The 20,952-nt window shown below is 40.1% G+C and overlaps 1 protein-coding gene across 4 annotated transcripts in view; it reads right to left on the bottom strand.

The window, feature by feature from the left end:
• Positions 1 to 3,505: 3,505 nt before the first annotated feature.
• ARID4A (AT-rich interaction domain 4A) overlaps positions 3,506 to 20,952 on the bottom strand; it is an 81,444-nt gene continuing 63,997 nt past the window's right edge. For 3 of the 4 annotated variants that reach the window (XM_042453566.1, XM_042453585.1, XM_042453576.1), the window contains exons 17-25: positions 16,067 to 16,264; positions 14,787 to 14,871; positions 13,728 to 13,929; positions 13,423 to 13,485; positions 10,985 to 12,112; positions 9,728 to 9,832; positions 8,399 to 8,611; positions 5,845 to 5,991; positions 3,506 to 5,388 (exon numbers count right to left, since the gene is read on the bottom strand). In XM_042453566.1, coding sequence (XP_042309500.1) covers positions 5,297 to 5,388; positions 5,845 to 5,991; positions 8,399 to 8,611; positions 9,728 to 9,832; positions 10,985 to 12,112; positions 13,423 to 13,485; positions 13,728 to 13,929; positions 14,787 to 14,871; positions 16,067 to 16,264 — 2,233 coding nt within the window. In that variant the 3' untranslated portion in view covers positions 3,506 to 5,296. The remainder of the gene's footprint in view (positions 5,389 to 5,844; positions 5,992 to 8,398; positions 8,612 to 9,727; positions 9,833 to 10,984; positions 12,113 to 13,422; positions 13,486 to 13,727; positions 13,930 to 14,786; positions 14,872 to 16,066; positions 16,265 to 20,952) is intronic. The other variant, XM_042453594.1, reaches the window with a different exon arrangement.

Genomic DNA, 20,952 nt, shown 5'->3' on the forward strand with positions numbered 1-20,952 from the left:
GGAAATTGGATTACAGATTGTAAACCACTTAGAAAGCGCTGAGTTCACTGATAAGCAGTATAGAAATGTAAATGCTATTGCTATATCCAAGGGAGAATACTGGGAGCTGTATCGGTCAGATTGTCAAGGGTTAAAGTCAGCACACTGGGAAATGCTTAGATGTGTGTGTGTGGCTGACCATGAGCATCAAGCCTGGGAAGGACAAGGCTGATCAAGCACAGCTGATGCTCATAGCCTCAAGGACACTTTGGTGCCTGTGTGCACTTGTGCCTGGCTAATGTAACATCTGACTGGATTGCACAGGAACTCACTGAGTTTGGGAGACCACATGGTCTGAAGGGTATATACACTCAGGGGCTTCCAGTAATTGCTTGTGGGTTGTAGTAGGAGTTTGGTATTCGTTTGTGATCTATATTATAGCACTGTAAATAATTTTAAAGTAGTAGCTTGAAATGTAAGCATGTTTCCTTGTCTCAAGGCACTGCACACAGGGTGAACATTTACATAGCAGAAATGCTGTCTCCATGGGGCAGCTTTTGGAAAGAAGGACTATATGCAAGTATATCCAGTTGTGAAATATAGTCCAGTTTGCCAAAGAATCTTATGACTGTACAGAGTGTACTGATATACTCATGCATAAGTCTAGACATTTTAGATAAAACATTGACCCAAAGAACTGGTGTTGACTTATCCACGGGTCACTGTAAGTACTGTACTTTCTCTTCATTGAAAAAGAAACCATCATCATTTCCTGGAGAAAGACAAGAGTGTGATCTGTCCTGGAAGCACTGACTGCCCTCTACTCTCTCATCCATCCAGTCTTTAGGGTGAGGCACAAACAGTTATGCCTGCTGGAATTTTGCCAGGTTTTTTGGCACTGTTTTCCTTTGCCCCGTGCTTTACATCTTTTGTTACATGCCCTTCCCTCAACAAATCCATTGGTCATATCAAAATTCATAATTTTGGCCTCAAAACCTGCCCTCAGCTTATACACAAGGTCAACTTATACTGTACTTGAGTATATACAGTACATGTGTGTCTTCGAATCACCTGTTGACTTACGACAAGCCCATGAATTTCTTAGGGGTTTCTTAGGTAAAGAATACTTAGATGGTTTTGCCAGTTCTTTTCTCTGAAATATAGCCTATAACACCCAGTATTCATTGGCGGCCTCCCATCCAAGTACTAACCAGGGCCAACGCTGCCTAGCTTCCCAGGTCAGGTGAGAACTCATGCCTTTAGGGTATTTAGACAAGATGATCCCACAGACACTGCCATTAAGAGGGAGAGGGATTTCTTCCAGTCTGCCCTTCCTTTGCAGGCTTTCTTCCTAGTTCTTGGTTCTTCTGAAGGATTCCCTCATATTATGGAAATTTCAAGGGGGCTATAGGGGAAACCAATGAAATTGCTTACACTCCTCTTGTTAGAAGAGGTCTGCTGGATAAAAGCAGAGCCAGGTCAGAAGGCTTGTGTGACAGCTGTGCCTGTTCCTTGGGTCCTTGCCACAGTAACAAATGCCTTAGTCACATCTTGTTTGGATTACTGTACTGTATTCTATGCAGGGTTTCATTTGAGGAGTGTTCAGAAGCTTCAGCCAATCAAAAAAATTGTAGCCAGATTGCTAACTGGGGTTGGCTACAGGGAACATAGAATCATAGAGTTGGAAGAGACCACAAGGGCCATCCAGTCCAACCCCTGCCGTGCAGGAACTCACAATCAACAGATCGCCATCCAGCCTTCTTTGCATATAGCAGTTGTTACAGCAGCTCCACTGGCTCCCCTTCCAACTCCCAGGCAGAATTCAGAGTTGCTGATGACCTATAAAGCCCTGTAAGATTCACATTGAAGAGAGCCAGCATGGTGTAGTGGATTGAGTGCTGGGCTGCGACTCTGGAGGTCAGGGTTCAATTCCCCGCTAGAGAATAAAAACCCACTGGATGACCTTGGGCAGGTCACACTCTGTCGGCCTCAGAGGATGGCAATGGCAACCCACCTCTGAAGAAACTTGCCACAAAAACTATGATAGATTTGACGCAGGGTTGCCATGCATCAAAAATGACTTGGAGGCACACAACAACAACAGCAAACACTTCAGGTCCAGGTTATATGAGGGTTATCTTCTGGGAAAGCCCTAACTCTCCATCCCACCCCCCTCGCTGATAGATTTGGTGGGAATGTGGAAGAGAGGCTTCTCTATGGCTCTCAGACCTTCCTTAATATCTTTCCACAAGGCAACAAAACCTTTTTGTTCCAGCAAGTCTTTGAGAGAGGATTCTTCGGGGAAAGCAGGCCTTATATAAGGGGATGGACTTTAGCCGTTGTTGCTGTTTTAACTGGTTTCACTTTTATGATGGATTAATTGCTTTTGAACTTCTGTAAGTTGTTCAGTTTTAATTATGTTTGTTCAAGTTGTTGTAAACCACCTCAAGTCCCAAACTGGGAAGAAGGCAAATTATAAATAAATATAACCATAATAAGCAAACAATGTGTGGCTGGTTCTCAAATAGTGCAAATGTTAAGCATGCTAACACGTGCCCCACATTTTTACTGTAGTTGCAATGCCTTTTATTATTAAGGCTGTACAGTCTTCCCTCCGCATTCACGGCTTTGAAACTCAGTTTTGATCATTTGTGAAGGCATGGCCCCCACATGCACACGCACTCCCCCTTCTCTCCATCCCCTCCATGCCGCTCTGTAACTAGCCCAGCTGAGCCAGCTACAGGGCAACAGCAAGAGGAAAGAGAGGGAAGCTCTTGCTTTCTTTTTCTTTCTCCAAGGCTTTCCAGGGCAACAGGGTCAAGATGTGCCGGTTTCATACACAGGCTCACTTTATGCAGCTTTCAGCTTATGCTGCTCACCATGAAAAGCAACAGCATGCGCGCCCATGTTGTGCGTGCCATGCCGTGCAGCATGCACAAGCTCCATTGTTTTAAATGGTGCTTAAGCATCCGTGGAATTTCCCTTACGGATCCCCCACATAAGAGAAGGGAGCCCTACATAAGGGCTTGGGGAAGGCTTCTCCCAAGGCTTTTCAGGGCAGCAGCAGCCAGAGGAAAAGAGAGCGAGTCCCCCGCCTTCCTTCTGATGCGTCAGAGAGCAGAGGCAAGCCCTCTGGAGCACTGGAAGGGAGGTGGGGAAATCTATCTCGCACTTCTCTCTCCCTTCCTTGATGCCTGAGAGAGCCTGAGGAGGGTGAGAGCAGCGTGTGCTTCCTTAGGATACCTGAGAGCTCACACAAGCTCTCTGAGGCTCGGAGGAGGAAAGAGAGGCAAGCATGCGCATGCTCTTCTCTAACCCTTCCTTGTCGCTCTGAAACGGGGGGAGGAGTTATTCGTGAAATTTTCAAATTCACGAGGGTCCTTTACCCCTAACCCTCGTGAATGCAGAGGGATGACTGTAGTGAAAAGTTCGCTCTGAAACATCTGTAACACACTGTGAAGTCATTATCTTCTATCTGGTCATGACGGCAGGTTTATAAAACTACTTAAAAATAAAATAAAGCCTATGTTTAAAAACATAACCTTTATTAATGCTCTCTCCATTGAGCTCCATTTGTATCATACAGCGAAATAGCTCTGCTTAAGAAAAGACAGAAAAGTGCATTTTTACAAGAGTACTTTTTCCTTTAGTTCTCTCTGAAAATGGAAGGAATGGGAATCACAAATCGAGAGAGTGGAAAAATGAAACTGCAGGAGGCATCAAGCGTCAGCTACACGGCCCCTTCACAAGTCTCTCACAGCTGAGAATGTCAGATTTCGTGAACTTTCAGGATCCTGACAGTCTCGATAAATCTGTTATAACTCTAGAGCATATTAACAAGGAAAAAGGAAGAAAGCCCCTTTTCAATGTACAAAGGTGGATTTTTAAAAATTGATTTAAAAAATCACTTTATACACAATGTATATGCAAACCTTCTTAAATACATAGTTTTGGGAAAGTTATTTACAAACTGTTTTCAGTCTGTGGGACAATCCACAGCCAAAGCAGTCATGCTAATTCTTTTGATGAGACGCATCTCAACTTTGGCAGCAGCAAGATTCATTTCAGCAATACAGCAAATGAGAAAAGTGGGACAAAGCATTGTGAGGGCAACGCCAGTAAATGTGTTCCTTAAATGCAACAGAAGTACTAGGACTGCCAAAGTTTTCAAGACAGGTTATACTTTAATCCAGATGCCAGATTACAGTTTTACGCTGCGAAAGGTTGAACAGACAAAACCACTTCATATACAGGTATGGCTAATACATAAAGCCGCCTATATATGGATTTATTTTTTAAGTGGCAGGTATATTTTATTGAAAGAGTGAACCTAACAAGACTTTTTCTCCCCTATTTTATTATTTTTTTAAAAAATACATAAAAATACAACATCCAATGTCTGAATAAATATATTTAACAAGTCGCAAGATACCTTATTTTACACAAAAAAATTCAGCTTTAGAAATCTTGTTAAATAACTTCATTGTTATATATTTTAATTTTTTGCCTTTTTGTAACAAAATAAAAACTCTGAAATTACATAGAAAAAGAGACAAAATACATTTGTCAAGGGATAAGATAGTCCACTGAAAACCTATTCACAATTCCACTGTAAACATTAAACATTAAAATATTTGCATAATCATGTGCTCAAAAATCCTATAAAAAGTGGAAGACTCGTTACAATGGTAGTTTCCAGTCAACTACACTTCCTTTCACAATTTATTTTGTCCAATTTACACCTTTAAAACTGGGCACATTGCTGAATACATACTTTGGCAGGTCTGTATAGCAAGTGCTTCTTCAAAAATAAAACAAAAAATAAAAAAAATGGGACTCTCACTCAGGATTAAGATACAACTTGGTGAAGAAAGTGCAGCAGTAGCTATTTTCAGATGAGCCTATCCTGATGCAATTTGGTGTGCTTGCTCTTTTTTCTTTATTAAGAAAAGCAAACTTCCTTGTAACACCCAAATGCTAAATTGGATATCTGTGTTTCCACATTATACTAAGTGCCCTTTTTCTGTTTTAAAGGGGGGAAACCCTAAAAAGCACAAAGACAGAGCTGTCTAAGTGCACCCATACACCTTCCATTGCCAAGTAGCTTAATTAATCTCCATAATAAAAGGGTTTTTTAAAATCCACAATGACAAAATGGAGGAAGGGGCACCAAGCGGAGGAGAGACAGACACAGTCCAGCAGTGGAAGAGTATACAGAATATACTTGGCAATGTCAAATCAGCTGAGTGCTTTCTATGGTATTTCAGGAGTTCTGTCCATGACAGCAACATGCTGCTCAAGGCAGAGAAGACCAGTATCACCTGCATTCAACTGCAAGCACGTTCTGTGGAGGAGAGGATGACGAAGTGTCTGAAGAGCCAGAAGACATGGACGCTCCAGTGTGGGACACTGTAGAATATGGAAAAAATAAATAAATAAACATTATCTAGCCCCTTCGCCAATAGGGCTGCCCACTCCCTTTGATGGATCATCATTAAGACATTAACCCCCAACTGCCCTACTTTCTGATAACCTCCTGAAAAAGCTTTCCTTAGCTTTAATTAATTACCAGCCTACTATATTGGAATCAATAAAATCTCTTCAGTGAGCCCTCAAACATGAGATCATTGTTCCTTACTCAACTAGAAATATCACTGAAGTAATACAGTACTTTGTAGAGTTATGGATGAAATACTCAACAAACACCACACTAATTTTCCATTAACATTATGCCTAAATGTCCCATATAAACGATATAAAAGCTTCATCAATGAGGGAGAACTTGCAGATCAAGAATTGGTACACAATATTTCTAACAAGGGTGCTGATGCAAAAGGTTGTATACCTCACAACGACTCAACTTGCCTTCTCGGTCTTTCTTTTTCAACCGCTTTCTTCTCCTGTCTATGGTGGCTACTTCAGACTTCAGAGACATGTAGTATTTCCTGATTTCTTGCAGTTTTTCCTGGAGAAAGGAAATCCTCTCTGTGCTGCTCATGTTGTCCAATTCATCTTTAAAAATCAAATGATATATTTAAAAATACCCAACTTTAGCAACTTAAAAGACTTTTTTAATGATTGTAAATATTAGGGACAAGTAAGAGAAAGTAACTGTCAACTGACCCCATTGTGGCAGAAAGGCAGGATATATAAATCCTTGAAAGAAATAAAGTAAAATGAAATGAAATGAAATACGAGAAGTAATTAATTATCATCACACTAAACACAACTGTATTTGGCACAGAAAACCAAATGTGCAGCAGGCATATATATTTCAAAGTTTTAAAAAATGGGTGAACTTCATCTCCCATGGTGTTTATATTTAGCAAAAAAGAAATAATTTGCCTTAAAAAAATAATACTAGTGTATTGTTTGTAGTGTACACAACATAATCCATTTTTTCTCCACAAGAGAAAATCTCTACCACTTTGTCAAAAACCATCAATTTCAACGACCAACAACCTTAAGCAAAAAAGTGTGCCATGTGAAAAGTGTAACACACTTCCTCTGGTCAACATGTCCTTGAGTAAAATTATTTTTCAGAATCCCAAAATATCAAGATCCTGAGAACAAAGGATAAATTTCTTTTACAAGAGCACGTCATGCCATCCAACACTGCGGTTACAATCCAGAAACTGTAAGCATGAGCAGATGTTTATGTGTCATGTGCACATATTTTCCCAGCTGCATCTCTGTAAGCAAGATAAAGTAAGTACTATACTCTGCTCATGTATGAACACATCACTTTTGTTGTGTGCAATATACCCATGTCAGGGTGCTTTGCTTGTGTATTCCTGCATGTCAAGGGTGTTGGATTTGATGGTGCTTGACGTCTCTTCCAACTCTATAATTCTAAGTAAATTCATAGAGCAGCTATTTGTGTCCAGCCTGGACTAAGTCTCAAATTCCTGCTCATGCATTCAAAAGCCACAAACATCAAGCTAGGGGCAGGACATCATTTTAGCCTAATGTCTTAGCCTAACATAATCTTAGTATCAAGGACGTTAAAATATGGAATGTATACCATCATAAACTGGAGTGCCACATAACGTACAGTTTCAAGATTCAAACAACATGAAAAGAAGTTCCACCTAAACTTTAGGAAGAACTTCCTGACAGCTGTTCAACAGTAGAATATGCTGCCTCAGAGTGGTGGAGTTTCCTTCTTTGGAGGTTTTCAACTGAGAGTGGATGGCCATCTGTCGGTAGTGCTTTAATTGTGCATTCCTGTGGTCTCGTCCAACTCTATGATTCTATGAGTTTCCCTCCACAGAAATGAAGAACAAAAGGCTTTGTATCCTGACAGTCTTAAATTACTACAGTGCCAATATCTGGAATATAAAGGAGGCCAGGAGAACATCTGAGGCCCACAACAGGCTGTAGAAGAGGTACCAGAACTGAAAACACAACTTACAAACTGTAGGGCAATTTAAGTTTCCTAAGGTTTCAGCCTTTGTTAAGGAAACAAAAATGTTTAAATATCAGAAATATCAAAGCCAGGCCTGTTAGGGTCTGGCTTAAAAGAGTAGCAGAAAACATATCCTTGCTAACTATGCTTCTTGAAGAACAGAGACTGATTCAAAAACAACAAACACAAGTAGCTTGCAGTTTAAAATAAAAGTGTACTAATGGCTTTAATCTACATATCTCTGGCTTTGCTTTGTGAATGAAGATTCAGGAAGGACTCATCCCACACATATCTTTTTAAATATGTGTTAGTGGCATTACAGCAGTTTCCAGATTTAATGTAATGTTTTTGTTCCTACTGTGTTGTTTACTAGTGACTGCATCTTTGTTAGCAGTCCCAATGGGCACTTGAAAACCAGATTATAAATATTTATTATAAATAACAACAACACTGAGGTAATAACTGGAGTACTACTGAAGTTGAAAGGGATAACATTTGGTAATTTGAACTGTCAGCCTTTTAGGAGATGGGGTGCAAACAAAACTAGTGGCCTGTAAGCTGTTTGAAAATATACAAAAATACACAGAAAGTGAACTGACTACAATCAATAAGGGATCTTTTAAACTGAGATTTTTATGTTCCACGCTTTGTGCTTTGCCTACTAAATCTACCATGAAAGCCAAGCATACTACAAAGGATTCTGAGTCACAGCTCAGGCACATTTTGAATTCATATGGGACAGCAGCAGACAAGCCTACTGGACTTTTCCACTGCTCACCTCCTGTCTCCAATAGTCTCCTGTAACTCCATCCTGCAAATATCAGAAATGGTAGGGACTCTCCCTTTAATTCATTGGTAAAATTTTAGAGAAAAATATTAAAGCTATCTGAGTGCTGTACACGTAAACTAATACTAACTAGAAGCTCATCAAAGATTAAAATTAAAAGAACTGTGGGAGATTCTTCAAAACATAGTTCTGGGGAAAAAAGTGGCAATATGTACAGCACTTACTTAGTTGGAAACTCCACTTATACACTCTTGGGGAAACGTTTTGATGGTTCTTCTCCCTTTGTTTGTCCTTATCTCCATCCTTAATATGTGAGGATATCACTCTTGCAGGTGATCGAGTGAGCTTCTGTGGCTTCGACACACCAAGGTGTTTTACAGAAGTACATTTGCTTGAGTGGTCCAGGGCAGGAAGATCTTCACTGTCACTGCTTTGCCCTGTAACAAGACAGTGTTTGGGGTTATAGCCCATCCCTATACAGCCAGTATTTAAAATTGCAATAATTATGCATCTATAAATTCATAGAGCCTCCTTACAGCATACACTTTTGATAAAAATTTACCTGACAATTAAAACTTGCATCATGAATACTACTACTGGTAAAGTATACAAGTATCCAACATTTCTAGAGGATTATCAAAATACAGGACATTCTCAGAGACATTTAGTGTACATGCTGATGGCCTAAAAGTCTGAAAACCAGATATCTCAACTCCTTTCAGCTGAAGCATACAACATAAAGCTTGTTTCATAAGCTACATGCAGTTTGCTAAACCGTATCTCCAAAGGAATCTAGGACACACTCCTTTACATATGTAAGAATCAAATTGAAAACTTCCCTTTGCCCAGCAGCAGCTAAGAAACCATTTATTCTTGCAAAATATAAGCAGTATTTATATGGCGTGTATAACACACTTATGTACACAATTCAGCCGAGCAAGGGACACGTATGGCTACCTATTAAAATTCTGATCACAGCTATTGGTTGATTATAAACACAAGTGTTGGGTTCTTACCACTGAGTCCCACAGATTAAGCACATGTTTAAAATTAATTTCTGAAACACACTAACTAATGTATAGGCTTCTGTAGTCTCCATTTTGGTACTATTGGTGTGCAGACAAATGTAGGAAATATTTCTTGATAGAAAAAAAGAACCCCACTCTATTACCAAAGTAATAGTTCATCTTTAAGAGTTAGAGGAGTTGCTTTAGATTTCATTTAAGTCTTTTTTTTTGGGGGGGGGGGCAACTCGAGGTATCCATGCTATGGAAGAACAGCCAAATAAAGATTTTCATACTTAATATATTAGAAACAAAACCCAAACCCTGAAGGTATTGTAGCAATCCATCTTGAATATGGCTATTATAGTTGTTGAAAAATCATGACTTGCCCAATTTGAAAACAATTCCCCACTTGGGCAAAGTGCCAGTCACCCTGGCCCATAAGTTTGCAGGAAACCCACATCTCTGTAACTGTGGCATATGTAACACTGGAATTAGAAAAGGAATGAAAAAGTAAAGCACATGTTCTTCTGGACAATAAAAACATACCTGCCCCATTCTTTTCATTTTTGGCTACAGTGGTTGCTCGTTTTGGGGTTCGCTTTTGCTTCTTTGTCAATGAGCTGCTACTATTATCACAAGGCCTTTTTTGACCTAAAAATAAAATGAAAGTGCTTTTCATTTAATAACCTTTTAGGGCATGACCGCTTCAAACTGTAGAAGGATCCATGAGGGTGCCCAAATTATAGGAAACAAAATATAGTGTGCTACAAGTTGATACAAAAAGCCTAAAAAGACCTGTAAGGCAGGGCATATTTTGGCAGAGCTGCCCCAGCAAAAGATTGTAGTATTTCACAAAGACAGCAGGGTAGGTCTTCAAAACTTGGATTACAGCAGGGGAAGTGACTGGAGATTCATAGAGTGACATTCCTAAACCCACCCACCCCCAACATACAATGTGAACAGGTGTAAAGAACACAGAGCAGTGCATAAAAATGCACTCTCCAGACAGGATGGAAATGGGAATTACATGGAGCAAAACCCAAATGGGAAGCAGTGGGGGCAGAGGTAGTGAAGAACTTGCCCTTGCAGCAAAATTTACCTGATTCTGTTCCATGGTGTCCACTAGTATCTTTCTTGCATGAAATGGTAGCAAATTCCACCTTATAGACTTACTTAGGGAAGGCATCTGGCCTTTGGAATTACTGAGTATAAATTTATGGAAACAAAACAGGAATACTATGCCTGACTATAATCCATATTTTGGAAACCTACCACAAGGTCAGGAGCAAGACATTCCCAAAGATGAGTTTATACTTGGTAACCTCAAAGACCAGAGGAAATTTATGGATTCCTGTTTTAGTCAGGCATAGTATCTCTGCCTCACCCTGATCCAAGACCAGATGAATGCCGGATGCTATTTGCCTTGCAGTTCCAAACTTCAAACATGCTCTAAAAAACTTCAAAGTAGAAGCTGCACTTGTCAAGTGGACAGGGGAAATTTTTGCTGCAGTCAACACAACTGAACATACCTGGCAGCATACATTGTTACTTAGGTACAGCTGCAGCTTATTCTAACATTTTTTACCCATCTGAACATTTTATTGTTAGCTGCCTTAGTAGGATAAAAATGAATAAAAAATTGGATCTGAAGAATTTGGAGGCAGTTCTTCAAATACCATGGCTTCTTTTCCACACTTTCTTCTCCTTACCACACTTTCAATATGTCTAACTCACCACAGAGACTAGAAACTCACTTGTTATAAACAATCAAAATACGTGTTTTATTCAGAAAATGGAACTTACCCTTCTCTGTCATCTCCCTTTCTGGGATGGCTATACTACAATTGCTTGAAGTGGTACAGGCTTCAAACCCATTTGCAGACTCACTCTCACACAGACCTTCCTGAGACTCTTCAGCCACACTGTCCACTTCAATGGTGATATCGCTTTCGCTTTTTATGCTCCGTGATTCATCCTGACTGAGAGTGAGAGGTGAGGCAACAGAGAAGTTTGACTGGACCACAGGAGGTAAGGCAGGCAGGTTTGAAATGGGATTATTGGTGTCATGTTTTTCCGTGACAGAGTTCTCAGGCCCATTCTTGTCCTTCTCATCAAAGTCATCTAAGTCTACTTCATGGCAAAGGAGAGTTTCGGGCCCAATTTGAGGCATGGAGTCATCTTCATCCTTTAGGGGGATGTTACGATTTTCCTCAGAAGAACAATCAAAATGCTCATTTCCCCGAGTTTGAAGATGCTGATCCAGTTCTGCCACCAAGGATGGCATTTCCTCATTTGCATTTCTGAGGGACTCATCAGCATTGAAATCCTTACATTCTTTTGTCCCAGAACATTCATTTGTCTTCCCCTCAGTCACAATATTTGGCACCTCCACTTCATTCTCCTGTCGCAACCGTTTGTCGGCTGACGACTGTTCCATTGTTTTTCTTTTCAAAGGTTTCTTCTCTTTTCCACAAACATCTGTTTCATTCTCACAAGTGATGCTCAAACATTTACTGTCCAAGGCAGAAGTATCTAATCTTTCACATTCAACAAGATGCTCACTTGGCTCTTCTTGGTTTAGTGGTACAATCTTTACATTCTCTAAGGAAGAATCTCTTGTTCTGTTCCGTCGTCCTTTCCCTTTAGGTGATTTCTCCATTTCTCTCTTGATGTCCTCTACTTGATCACTTTTGTTTACAAAAATCTGAACCACTTGTTCATGCTCTTCAACTTCTAATTTCAATGTTTCTAGAGAGCATACTTGATTCCTGTCATTCTCTTTGAGCACATGCGTGATCTTTGGGATCTCTTCATCAGATTTATCAACCATTCTTTTCTCATCTTTTTCCAGTTCAGAATTGTTTGGAGAAAGCTCTTCATTCATGTTCTTTTCAGAAGCTTCATCTGCATCACTGTCAGATGAAATGGAGTCTACCAAAAACCACAGAATGATAATCAAAACAAGGCATAGCTCTAGATACAATTTATAAAAAAAATAATTCAAATTAAGTTACAAGCAGAATAGACTAAGAAAATTGTATCATTTAAATGTGCCTACTTTTACAATGGAAAGCATGCCTCTTAATATTCAGTCACTCACAATTTATTATGGTCCACAGACTCAAAATTTGAGCATTAAATGAAAACATACATGTCATCAAATCCCCCAAAATAAAATTCCACACACTAATACAGTAATCTTAATATTCAAAGGGTGTTTTCCTTTTAGCTCCCTGATATAGTGTAAGATGTGTTCACTGAACATAGGCTCAGGTAGTTTCTTAGCCAAAAAAGAAAAAAAATCTCCCACCATTTTATTCAGGAGGAAAATTTTTTTTTGTTTAAATGAACCATTTCCCATGAGGTGTTTTGGATAGATACCAAAATACCACACAACCATATCATCAGTTATACTAGGTACACATGCTTATAAAACACTGCTTCTTTTTCTTTGCTAATCGAGACACTAGCAAAGTACATGATGCTCGTTCTTAAAAGTCTTTAAAAGATTTAAAACATCAGCACACATAGGTATATATAAGTACAGTCGCACCTCGCCATACGCTGCCTTTTTATAGGCAGCTTTGAGCATAGGCGCTCAAAGCCACCGGCGTGCGCGGGGCGGAGCATCCCATTCAATTGAATGGGCGTGCGCGCCTGTTGCGCCCTGCGCGCGCCCGCGCCACCGCACACGAGCCCCATTGTATTCAATGGGGCTCGAGAATAGGCGGAATTCGCCTTACACGGAGGGATCCAGAACGGATCCCCCGCGTAAGGCGAGGACCCACTGTACTCCACTATTGTAATTTAATGTCTAGTCTTGGTATCAAGAGTTCAAAATATCTCACTAGAATCACTCTAGATTAGAACAATATGTTTGTGTGCTTCGAAGTGAACTGCATTATTTTAATAAGGCACACAAAGGTAAAATCTGCCACCAAAGGACAATTAATATTTACACAGCTCAAATAATTACTGATCACAGTATGTATGTCCCAGAATCTTTGAAGAACCACCTCAACTCACAACTGGTACTACTGTGTGCTACTGAAAAAGTAACATGGTAACTATTTGTACTTCTATGCATTTAGTTGAACAAAACCTCACAGTACGCTCCGCACTTCCGTTACTAACACTGCTCTCCTTTTCAGTAGGCCAAGATTGGCTTGCACTAGCTGTCCTTTCCCCTATTTCTCTTTCTGTGTACCATCTTCCCACAATTTTCAAAAACTCCTACTCACCATTTGAGCCTCTATCAGAATCCAACATTCCTGAGCTTCGTCTTGTTTGCCTGCGAGGTGCTCCTAAAAATTAAAGGAAGGGGCTCCATTATCAAGAGGAAACATGGAGCTTTTGCACAGAAAACCTTTATAAAACCTTCACTTCTTTCTGCAGTGCATGCAACAGTCTTAACACAAAATATTTTACATTTCTTGACTTTCAAGAGACAGGAAGCTTTCTACCCTAATGGGCGTCACTGGCAGGTTGGGCCACGTGAAAAAAGAACATATGCCCCAACCCATCACAGCACCAATCTGGAAGTTACCTTCTGTTCCATTAGGTAGAGGTGAGCAGTCTGGCTGGCTGCCCCGTGCGGTTCGGACTCCTGGCTTAGTTTCATTATTTGGAATTTTCGCTAGACAGGAAGACAGGTTTGACAGAAGAGTGGATTTCAGAGGAGGGCGTCCACGCTTAGCTTTTTGTTTCTCCTCTTCTTTCTTTTCATCTTTTTCACCGTCTTCTTTGCTCTGAACACAAGCACATAGCCTTTATTTAGGGGTGTGTAGCAGCCAAAAGTTTGGTTTTAGACACTGACAATTCACTGTGGACCACTTTGGCAGCTGCCAAAGTTGAGTCTGGGGAAAAGTAAGAATACCAAAACCTTTCTCCCTTCCTTCTAATCATCAGTGAGCATTAAAAATGGCACAGACTTTTGGCTTTCAGATAGTGCTGGATAAAACATGTGAATAGCGTAGCCAATTCTGAGGTGACAAAACCTGACATATTTTCATATTGTTTATGTATTTGTTTATTTATTGTAAAAACATTTCTATCATACCCTATATCAAAAACTGTCAGGGAAGCACACTGATAAAATCAATATTAACAGGCTAAAACAATGTTAAAATAATGTTTTAAATATAGTAAAAACCCATTCAATATATTAAGAAGCTGAAAGAAATTTAAAAGATTAAAACAGTTTTAAAACCCCATACATAGGATTTGAAGTAAACCAGTGAGGCTCAAAAGACTTTAATAAACAGTCATGTTTTAACTTGGTGCTTAAATTACACCAACATTGGTGTCAACTGGGCCTCCAAAAGAAGAGTGTTCCACAACTGGGGTGCCATATCACAAATATAGGGAGCTGCACTCCCTCAGGGATTTACTCATCTTGAATTCAGGCCAGAAGCATATTGACACCCAATACAATTCTGAGAGGTGGAAACATTTGTTGAAATCCAAATGCATATCTCTAGACTTTTTACTGATGCATTGTCTGCAATATTTTCAAACAGTGGTCAGAAAGGAAAGAGTCTTTTAAAAAACAGATTTCAGTGTTGAAAATAAATTCACTAACATTATCTTCTGTTATGTTACCTACTTTTGCTTTTTTCTTTTGCTTCTTCTTTGGTCCTCCCTTCTCTGCAGGCCAGATAATCCGATCAGCTTTCACCCACTCATCATACCTGCAGGAAACACACACCACATTATTACTCCTGTCAACAATCGCTTTTGATCATGTGTTAATTGTAAAAAGATCCTTGACTAGATTTCAGCCATCTTAGACAATGCTGACTATAAACCTGCAAGCAAAGCCCAGGATCATACTGGGGGGGGGGGGGGGGGAAAAGGGGGGGGGGGAAATCTAGTGCTTTTTATAAATAGAAATTCCCATTTTTTTCCAGTTAGTGCTTATCTTTCCAGTTCTTGATTAGTTATCAAAATAAATAAATTCAACTTCCCAAAAGAAACCTCACATATTGGGACAAAGGTGGGATATACATTGAATAAATAAGTACATTTATTGTTGTTTTGTGCCTTCAAGTCATTTATGGTGACTCTAAGGTGAATCAATAACAGAGTTATTGTGGCAAGTGTTTTTGTTCAGAAGACGTTTGTCATTGCCTTCCTCTATGGCAGAGAGCATGTGGCTTGCCCAAGGTCACCCAGTGGGTTTCCATGGCTGGGATTCAAACCCTGGTCTCCCAGAGTCCTAGTCCAACACTCTACTCCATGCTGACTCTCAAATAAATACATAAATATAAACATTAAAATAAACCTTTTGATTTCTCCTCTTACACCAATAAACACTACTGTGAATATTTCAACTGTGCCTCAATTTAAAATAGCAATAAGACTGATGGAGGAATAGATTAAAATCACTTGGCAGGTTACTTTCTGTTAGATGCCACCAGGCAATTGCTGTCTTAGAACATGGGTGCAAGAAACAGAAAATCTTACCATGTCAAGGCACTTCCAGAAGACTATTGTATGTCTCTGTGTGCTCTGGATGTTCCTGGACTAGTAATTCCAACATCCCTGACCATTGGTTGTGTTGTATGAGGCTAATGGGAGTTGGGAGTCCAATATTTGGAAGACTACAGGTTCCCTAAATAAAAGCTGAAGTGAAAGTGCAATACTCCATGGTGGACTATAGTTTTAGGGGGGGAATGGCTGTGTCTTCCAGCTCCAAAAACAACCAGGGCAAAATGTTAACAACCTGACAATGGGCTGCGCCTAGTTTAAGGAAGACTAGGAGCAGCCACATCCAAAGAAAAAGTGGTGGAACAGGGATAGGGCTGTAGCTGGCCAACCTGAATTTTCAAAGCCACCGTTACACAACAGTGAAAATTAAGACTGCTTTAATGTCTTTCCCCTTACCTTACATTCCAGCCGTAGTAATGTACCAAATACAAAACCTCTCCATCATCATTTTCTGTACTTTTAATACTGGCTTCATAAATTTTCTGCGTTTTTCCACGGCCATATTTAACTTTGACTTTGGTTCCTGTTAGACAAGGCTCTGCGTCTTCCTCACCCTCCTCTCCTTCTGATTCGCCCCGGTTTTCAAGTTCTTCCCTGCAGCAAAATAGGAGTGAGGAAGGATGCAGGCCAATTAGAAGCCAAATGCAGGCAGCAGAATAGCAGTCACCTTCCTCCCTCATATTATACTTTTGTGATGACTTGCAGTGCTGCCAACTTTGCCTTGAAGAAGCATGATTCAGCAACAGAATCCTGGCAAAACCTTCACTTCCCAAGTAATGAATCTTGTACAAGCACCTAATCAATCCCACAGTGACAGAGAGTAATCAATGCAATACCAGTGCAACAGGTGATCAATTTTTCAGGACCACTTTTAAAATTTTCAGTACTGTATCTGTAGTTTTCTGAAGTAGTCATCTACTACTTAAGCAAAGGGTTTTAGCCACCAGTACCCCTTCCTTCCTTGTAGTACCTTTTTAGCTAGACTAGTTGTGAAACAAAAAGTAGAGAAGGAAAACTGCAAAAATGCAATAGACATTAATTACTTGTATGAATATGTTTCCATCAAGATGTTGCACGCATTGTATGATTTTCTGAAGTTGGTAATGGATTGGATGAGAAAAAATAGACTTAAGCTGAATCCAAATAAAACGGAGGTACTTGTGACAGGTAACCCCAACCCCAATATGGAGATAAGTTTGCCAGTTCTAGATGGGGTCACACTTCCCCTGAAAGACTGCGTCCGCAGCTTGGGGGTGCTCCTGGATTCATCACTTCAACTGTCTTCTCAGATTGATGAGACAGCCAGGAGTGCCTGTTATCAGCTTCGGCTGATACGCCAGTTGCGCCCCTACCTGGAGCAGCGGGACCTAGAAACAGTCGTACGTGCTCTAGTAACCTCTCGTCTTGATTTCTGCAATGCGCTCTACATGGGGCAACCTTTGTGCCACGTCCGGAAGCTCCAATTGATACAAAACATGGCAGCCAGACTGGTTGCCGGAAAATCCAAGTTTGACCATATTACACCTATTTTAAAATCACTACATTGGCTGCCTATTAGCTTCCAGGCACAGTACAAGGGGTTGGTTAACACCTATAAAGCCCTACATGGCCTGGGTCCAGTCTACTTGAAGGAATGCCTCCTCCCATACAGTCCTTCCCGTACACTCCGATCCTCCGGGAAAAAACTCTTAAAATCTAGAAAGACCAGACTGGTGGTGACCTCCCAGAGGTCCTTTTCTGTCACCACTCCAAAAACCTGGAATGACCTGCCGGAAGAGATTCACCAATTATCCTCACTCGAGGCTTTTAAAAAGGTGACAATAACCTTTCTCTTCCGGCAGGCCTTCCCCGATTGATACTGTCCAGAACCAACTGAATCCCCCTCCTTTTATTATTTTTCTTATTTATGATTTGTTTTTAACTTTGATGTATTGTTATGTACTTTAAAAACATTTTTTACTGTTTAATTTTATAGTTGGGAGGGAGGGAGGGCTGGGTCGGGGTTTTGTGGGGTTTGTTATTTTTATTGTTGTATATTGTATTCACTTTGCTGTTATCCACCTTGATCCTCAAAGCGAAGAGGCGGGATATAAATAAATATTTATTATTATTATTTATTATTATTATTATTATTATTACTACATAATAAAGGTAGCACATGTGTTTTGCCATAGGTACATTCCATGACTTCCAGTTACACATGCATACACCAAAATACACAGGAGAGCATTTCTAACAGGTGCTGATGCACGTGCAGGATACATAGAAATTCCGACACAAGATAGGACATCACATACTTGGATAAGACCTGTGTTGCTCAGATCTGCACACAGGTAAAATCACTCAAGGAGCAGATTCTTTGAATTGTTTGGGAGTACCACTTGCTTCAGTGATAATGAAGCTAAAATAGGTCTGGATCTGATCCCTCAATATTTAGTTGAGATCTACAGTATCTCAGTACTCTTTAAAGTGGGCCATTGGTATCTGCTGGGGTTTGGTTCCAGGACCTACCCACCCTGGATACTAAAATCCATGGATGTTCAAGTCCCATTAAATAAAATGGATAGTAAAATGGTGTCCCTTACATAAAGTGGCAAAATCAAGGTTTGCATTTTGGAATTTATATATTTTTTAAAATATTTTCAAGCCATGGTTGCTTTATCCATGGATATGGAGGGGTGACTGTACTTGTGCAGCAACTTACTAACACCATAAGCTATAGCTTTTGAAGTTCTCGATCTGAGATCATGTACATATAGTGGGCCCTTGGTATCCACTAGAGTTTGATTGCAGAATCTCCTGTGGATATCAAAATCCGTGGATGCTCAAGTCCCATCAAATACAGTGGCATAGTAAAATGGTGACCCTTATATAAGATGACAAAAGCAAGGTTTCCTCTTTGCAATTTATGTATTTTTTGAATATTTTCAAAAAATGGATGCTTGAATCCATGGATAAAAAAAAAATCCATGTCTTCCATCACTTGTTCTTCTAACTTACCATTATATGTTATAGAACAAGATGGAGCCAAGCCCTCCCTCCAGTCCACCTGCCTTGGTCCAGGCCTTGGAGGTAGAGAGGAACTGCTGGACCTCATCCCCTTCCCCTCCACCACTCGCTTCTCCTTTTGTGTCATGTCTTTTTAGATAGTTAGCCTGAGGGCAGGGAACCATCCAATTAAAAAGATTGTACGTACAGCGCTGTGTAAATTTACAGCGCTTTATAAATAAAGGTTAATAATAATAATAATAACAGCAAATATATAATTGCTTCACTTCTGCAAATTTCATACCAAATTATTCATTACAGCAGGGGTAGGCAACCTGCGGCCCGCGGGCCGGATGCGGCCCGGCGAGGCCTTGGGACCGGCCCCAGCCCAGTCCTGCCGCCGATTGCCGCCGGGGCCTTTGGGGGGCAATTGTCTATAGAAGCCTCAGAAACATGCATTTATATTAACATTTTTTTAAAAACCAGCAAATTTTTTCGTGTGTCCTCCATTTTTTTTAAAAAAGTGTCTTCCATTTGAAAATTTTTTCCTACATCTGTCCTGGTTTATTTATATATTTAATTTTTTAAAAAATTATTTAATTATTTATTTTTTGGCTTCGGCCCCCCCAGTTGTCTGAGGGACAGCAACCCGGCCCCCGGCTCAAAAAGATTGCCTACCCCTGCATTACAGTATAATGACAATCTTCTTAAACCCTTTTGATTTCTCCCCAGTTTCAGCCACTTGTCCTCACTCTGTTTAATTAAAACCCTCCAAACCTCCACTTCATTGAGAATCAGAAGCAAGGATCCTGATCTCAACCTGTACCTTAACCTACGTAAATTCACCATCTTTCCCCTTTGATTTGTCTGTTCACTTTAGAGTACAAGGCATTCTAGTTGCAGAATTGATTCAGCTACCATAGAACCAGTGCAGCTGAGAAATTAATCAGATAATCCAAAGGATACCTCAGAATTAAGGCTGCAGCTCATTTTAAAAGGTCTTAAAATTGAAATACAATTTTAAACAACTGATTAAGAACACTAGATCAGATGAAAGGCCTGTCTAATCCAGCAATGCTACCAGGACAACCAACCAAATGCCTACGAAGAGCCCATGAGAGCACAGGAGAGTGAAGGCACCCACTCAATGGTATTCTTCAGCGACTGGAATTTTTATTTTATTTATTTATGATATTTATACCCCGCCTTTCAGCTCTAAAGGCTCTAAGAGTAGCTTACAATTATTATTTTAATTAGACGGTTCCCTGCCTTCAGGCTTACAATCTAAAAAAAATTCAGGGATACACTCTTAACACTGAAGATAATATACAGCCATTGAGTGCCAGCCACTGACAAATGTTTCCTCCAGAAATTTGTCTAAACCCCATTTACTAAGATTGAATCTGTATTAAGCACATTTGTTTCTAAATTATACACTGTGTCCAAGAAGTATTCTTCACCTTCTAGTCATCTACGGCCCTATACTAGGAAAAAGGTTGTTATTGTGTGCCTTCAAGTTATTTCTGACTTATGGCAACCCTAAAGGTTTTCAGAGGGTTTTCTTGGCAAGATTTGTTCAGAGTGGGTTTGTCATTGCCATCCTCTGAGGCTGAGAGTGTGTGACTGGCACAGAGTCACCCAGTGGGTTTCACGTCTGAGAGGCTATTTGAACCCTGTTCTCTGGAGTCATAGCCCAATGCTGAAACCACTACAACATACTCGCTCATGGGAAAAAGGTATGACATAAAAAAATGTTGAAAGAACCATTTCCCTTCAGTGAGATAAGAGAAAATGCCTCTTAAGATGGTGCTTGCCATCTTCCATTGTTATGAGTACCCATATTTTAACCTGCTCTCCATTATTAAATCAGGGGCATATGGGGTGGGGGAAACTGAAGTGTTTTTTAAACATTTTATTACTGCATTAATAAGAACTATGAACTTCTTCAAAATTATTTTTAGTGGAGAAAAAAGTGTTTTGTATAGCTGTTTTGGTAGTGGAAAGAAACTAAAGATGAAAGCAGTAAATAAAAACAATCAAGAGGGCTTTAGACAGTTCTTCGGATGAGGAGTATCCTTACCAGTTCTCAACAAATATTTCATGAATTTCAATCCCTTCTCCCCTTGCTGCTCCTGATTTGCTTCATAGCTTAGATCACTGGTTCCCAAAGTTTGGACCTCCAGACATTTTGGGACTTCACCTATAAGAATTCCTGACTGTTGGCCAAGTTGGCAGAAGCTTCTGGGAACTGAAGTCCAAAACACCTGGAGGACTAAAGTTTGGGAATCAGTGAC

This window comes from Sceloporus undulatus, chromosome 1 (genome assembly GCF_019175285.1).
Source record: "Sceloporus undulatus isolate JIND9_A2432 ecotype Alabama chromosome 1, SceUnd_v1.1, whole genome shotgun sequence".
Classification (NCBI taxonomy): domain Eukaryota; kingdom Metazoa; phylum Chordata; class Lepidosauria; order Squamata; family Phrynosomatidae; genus Sceloporus; species Sceloporus undulatus.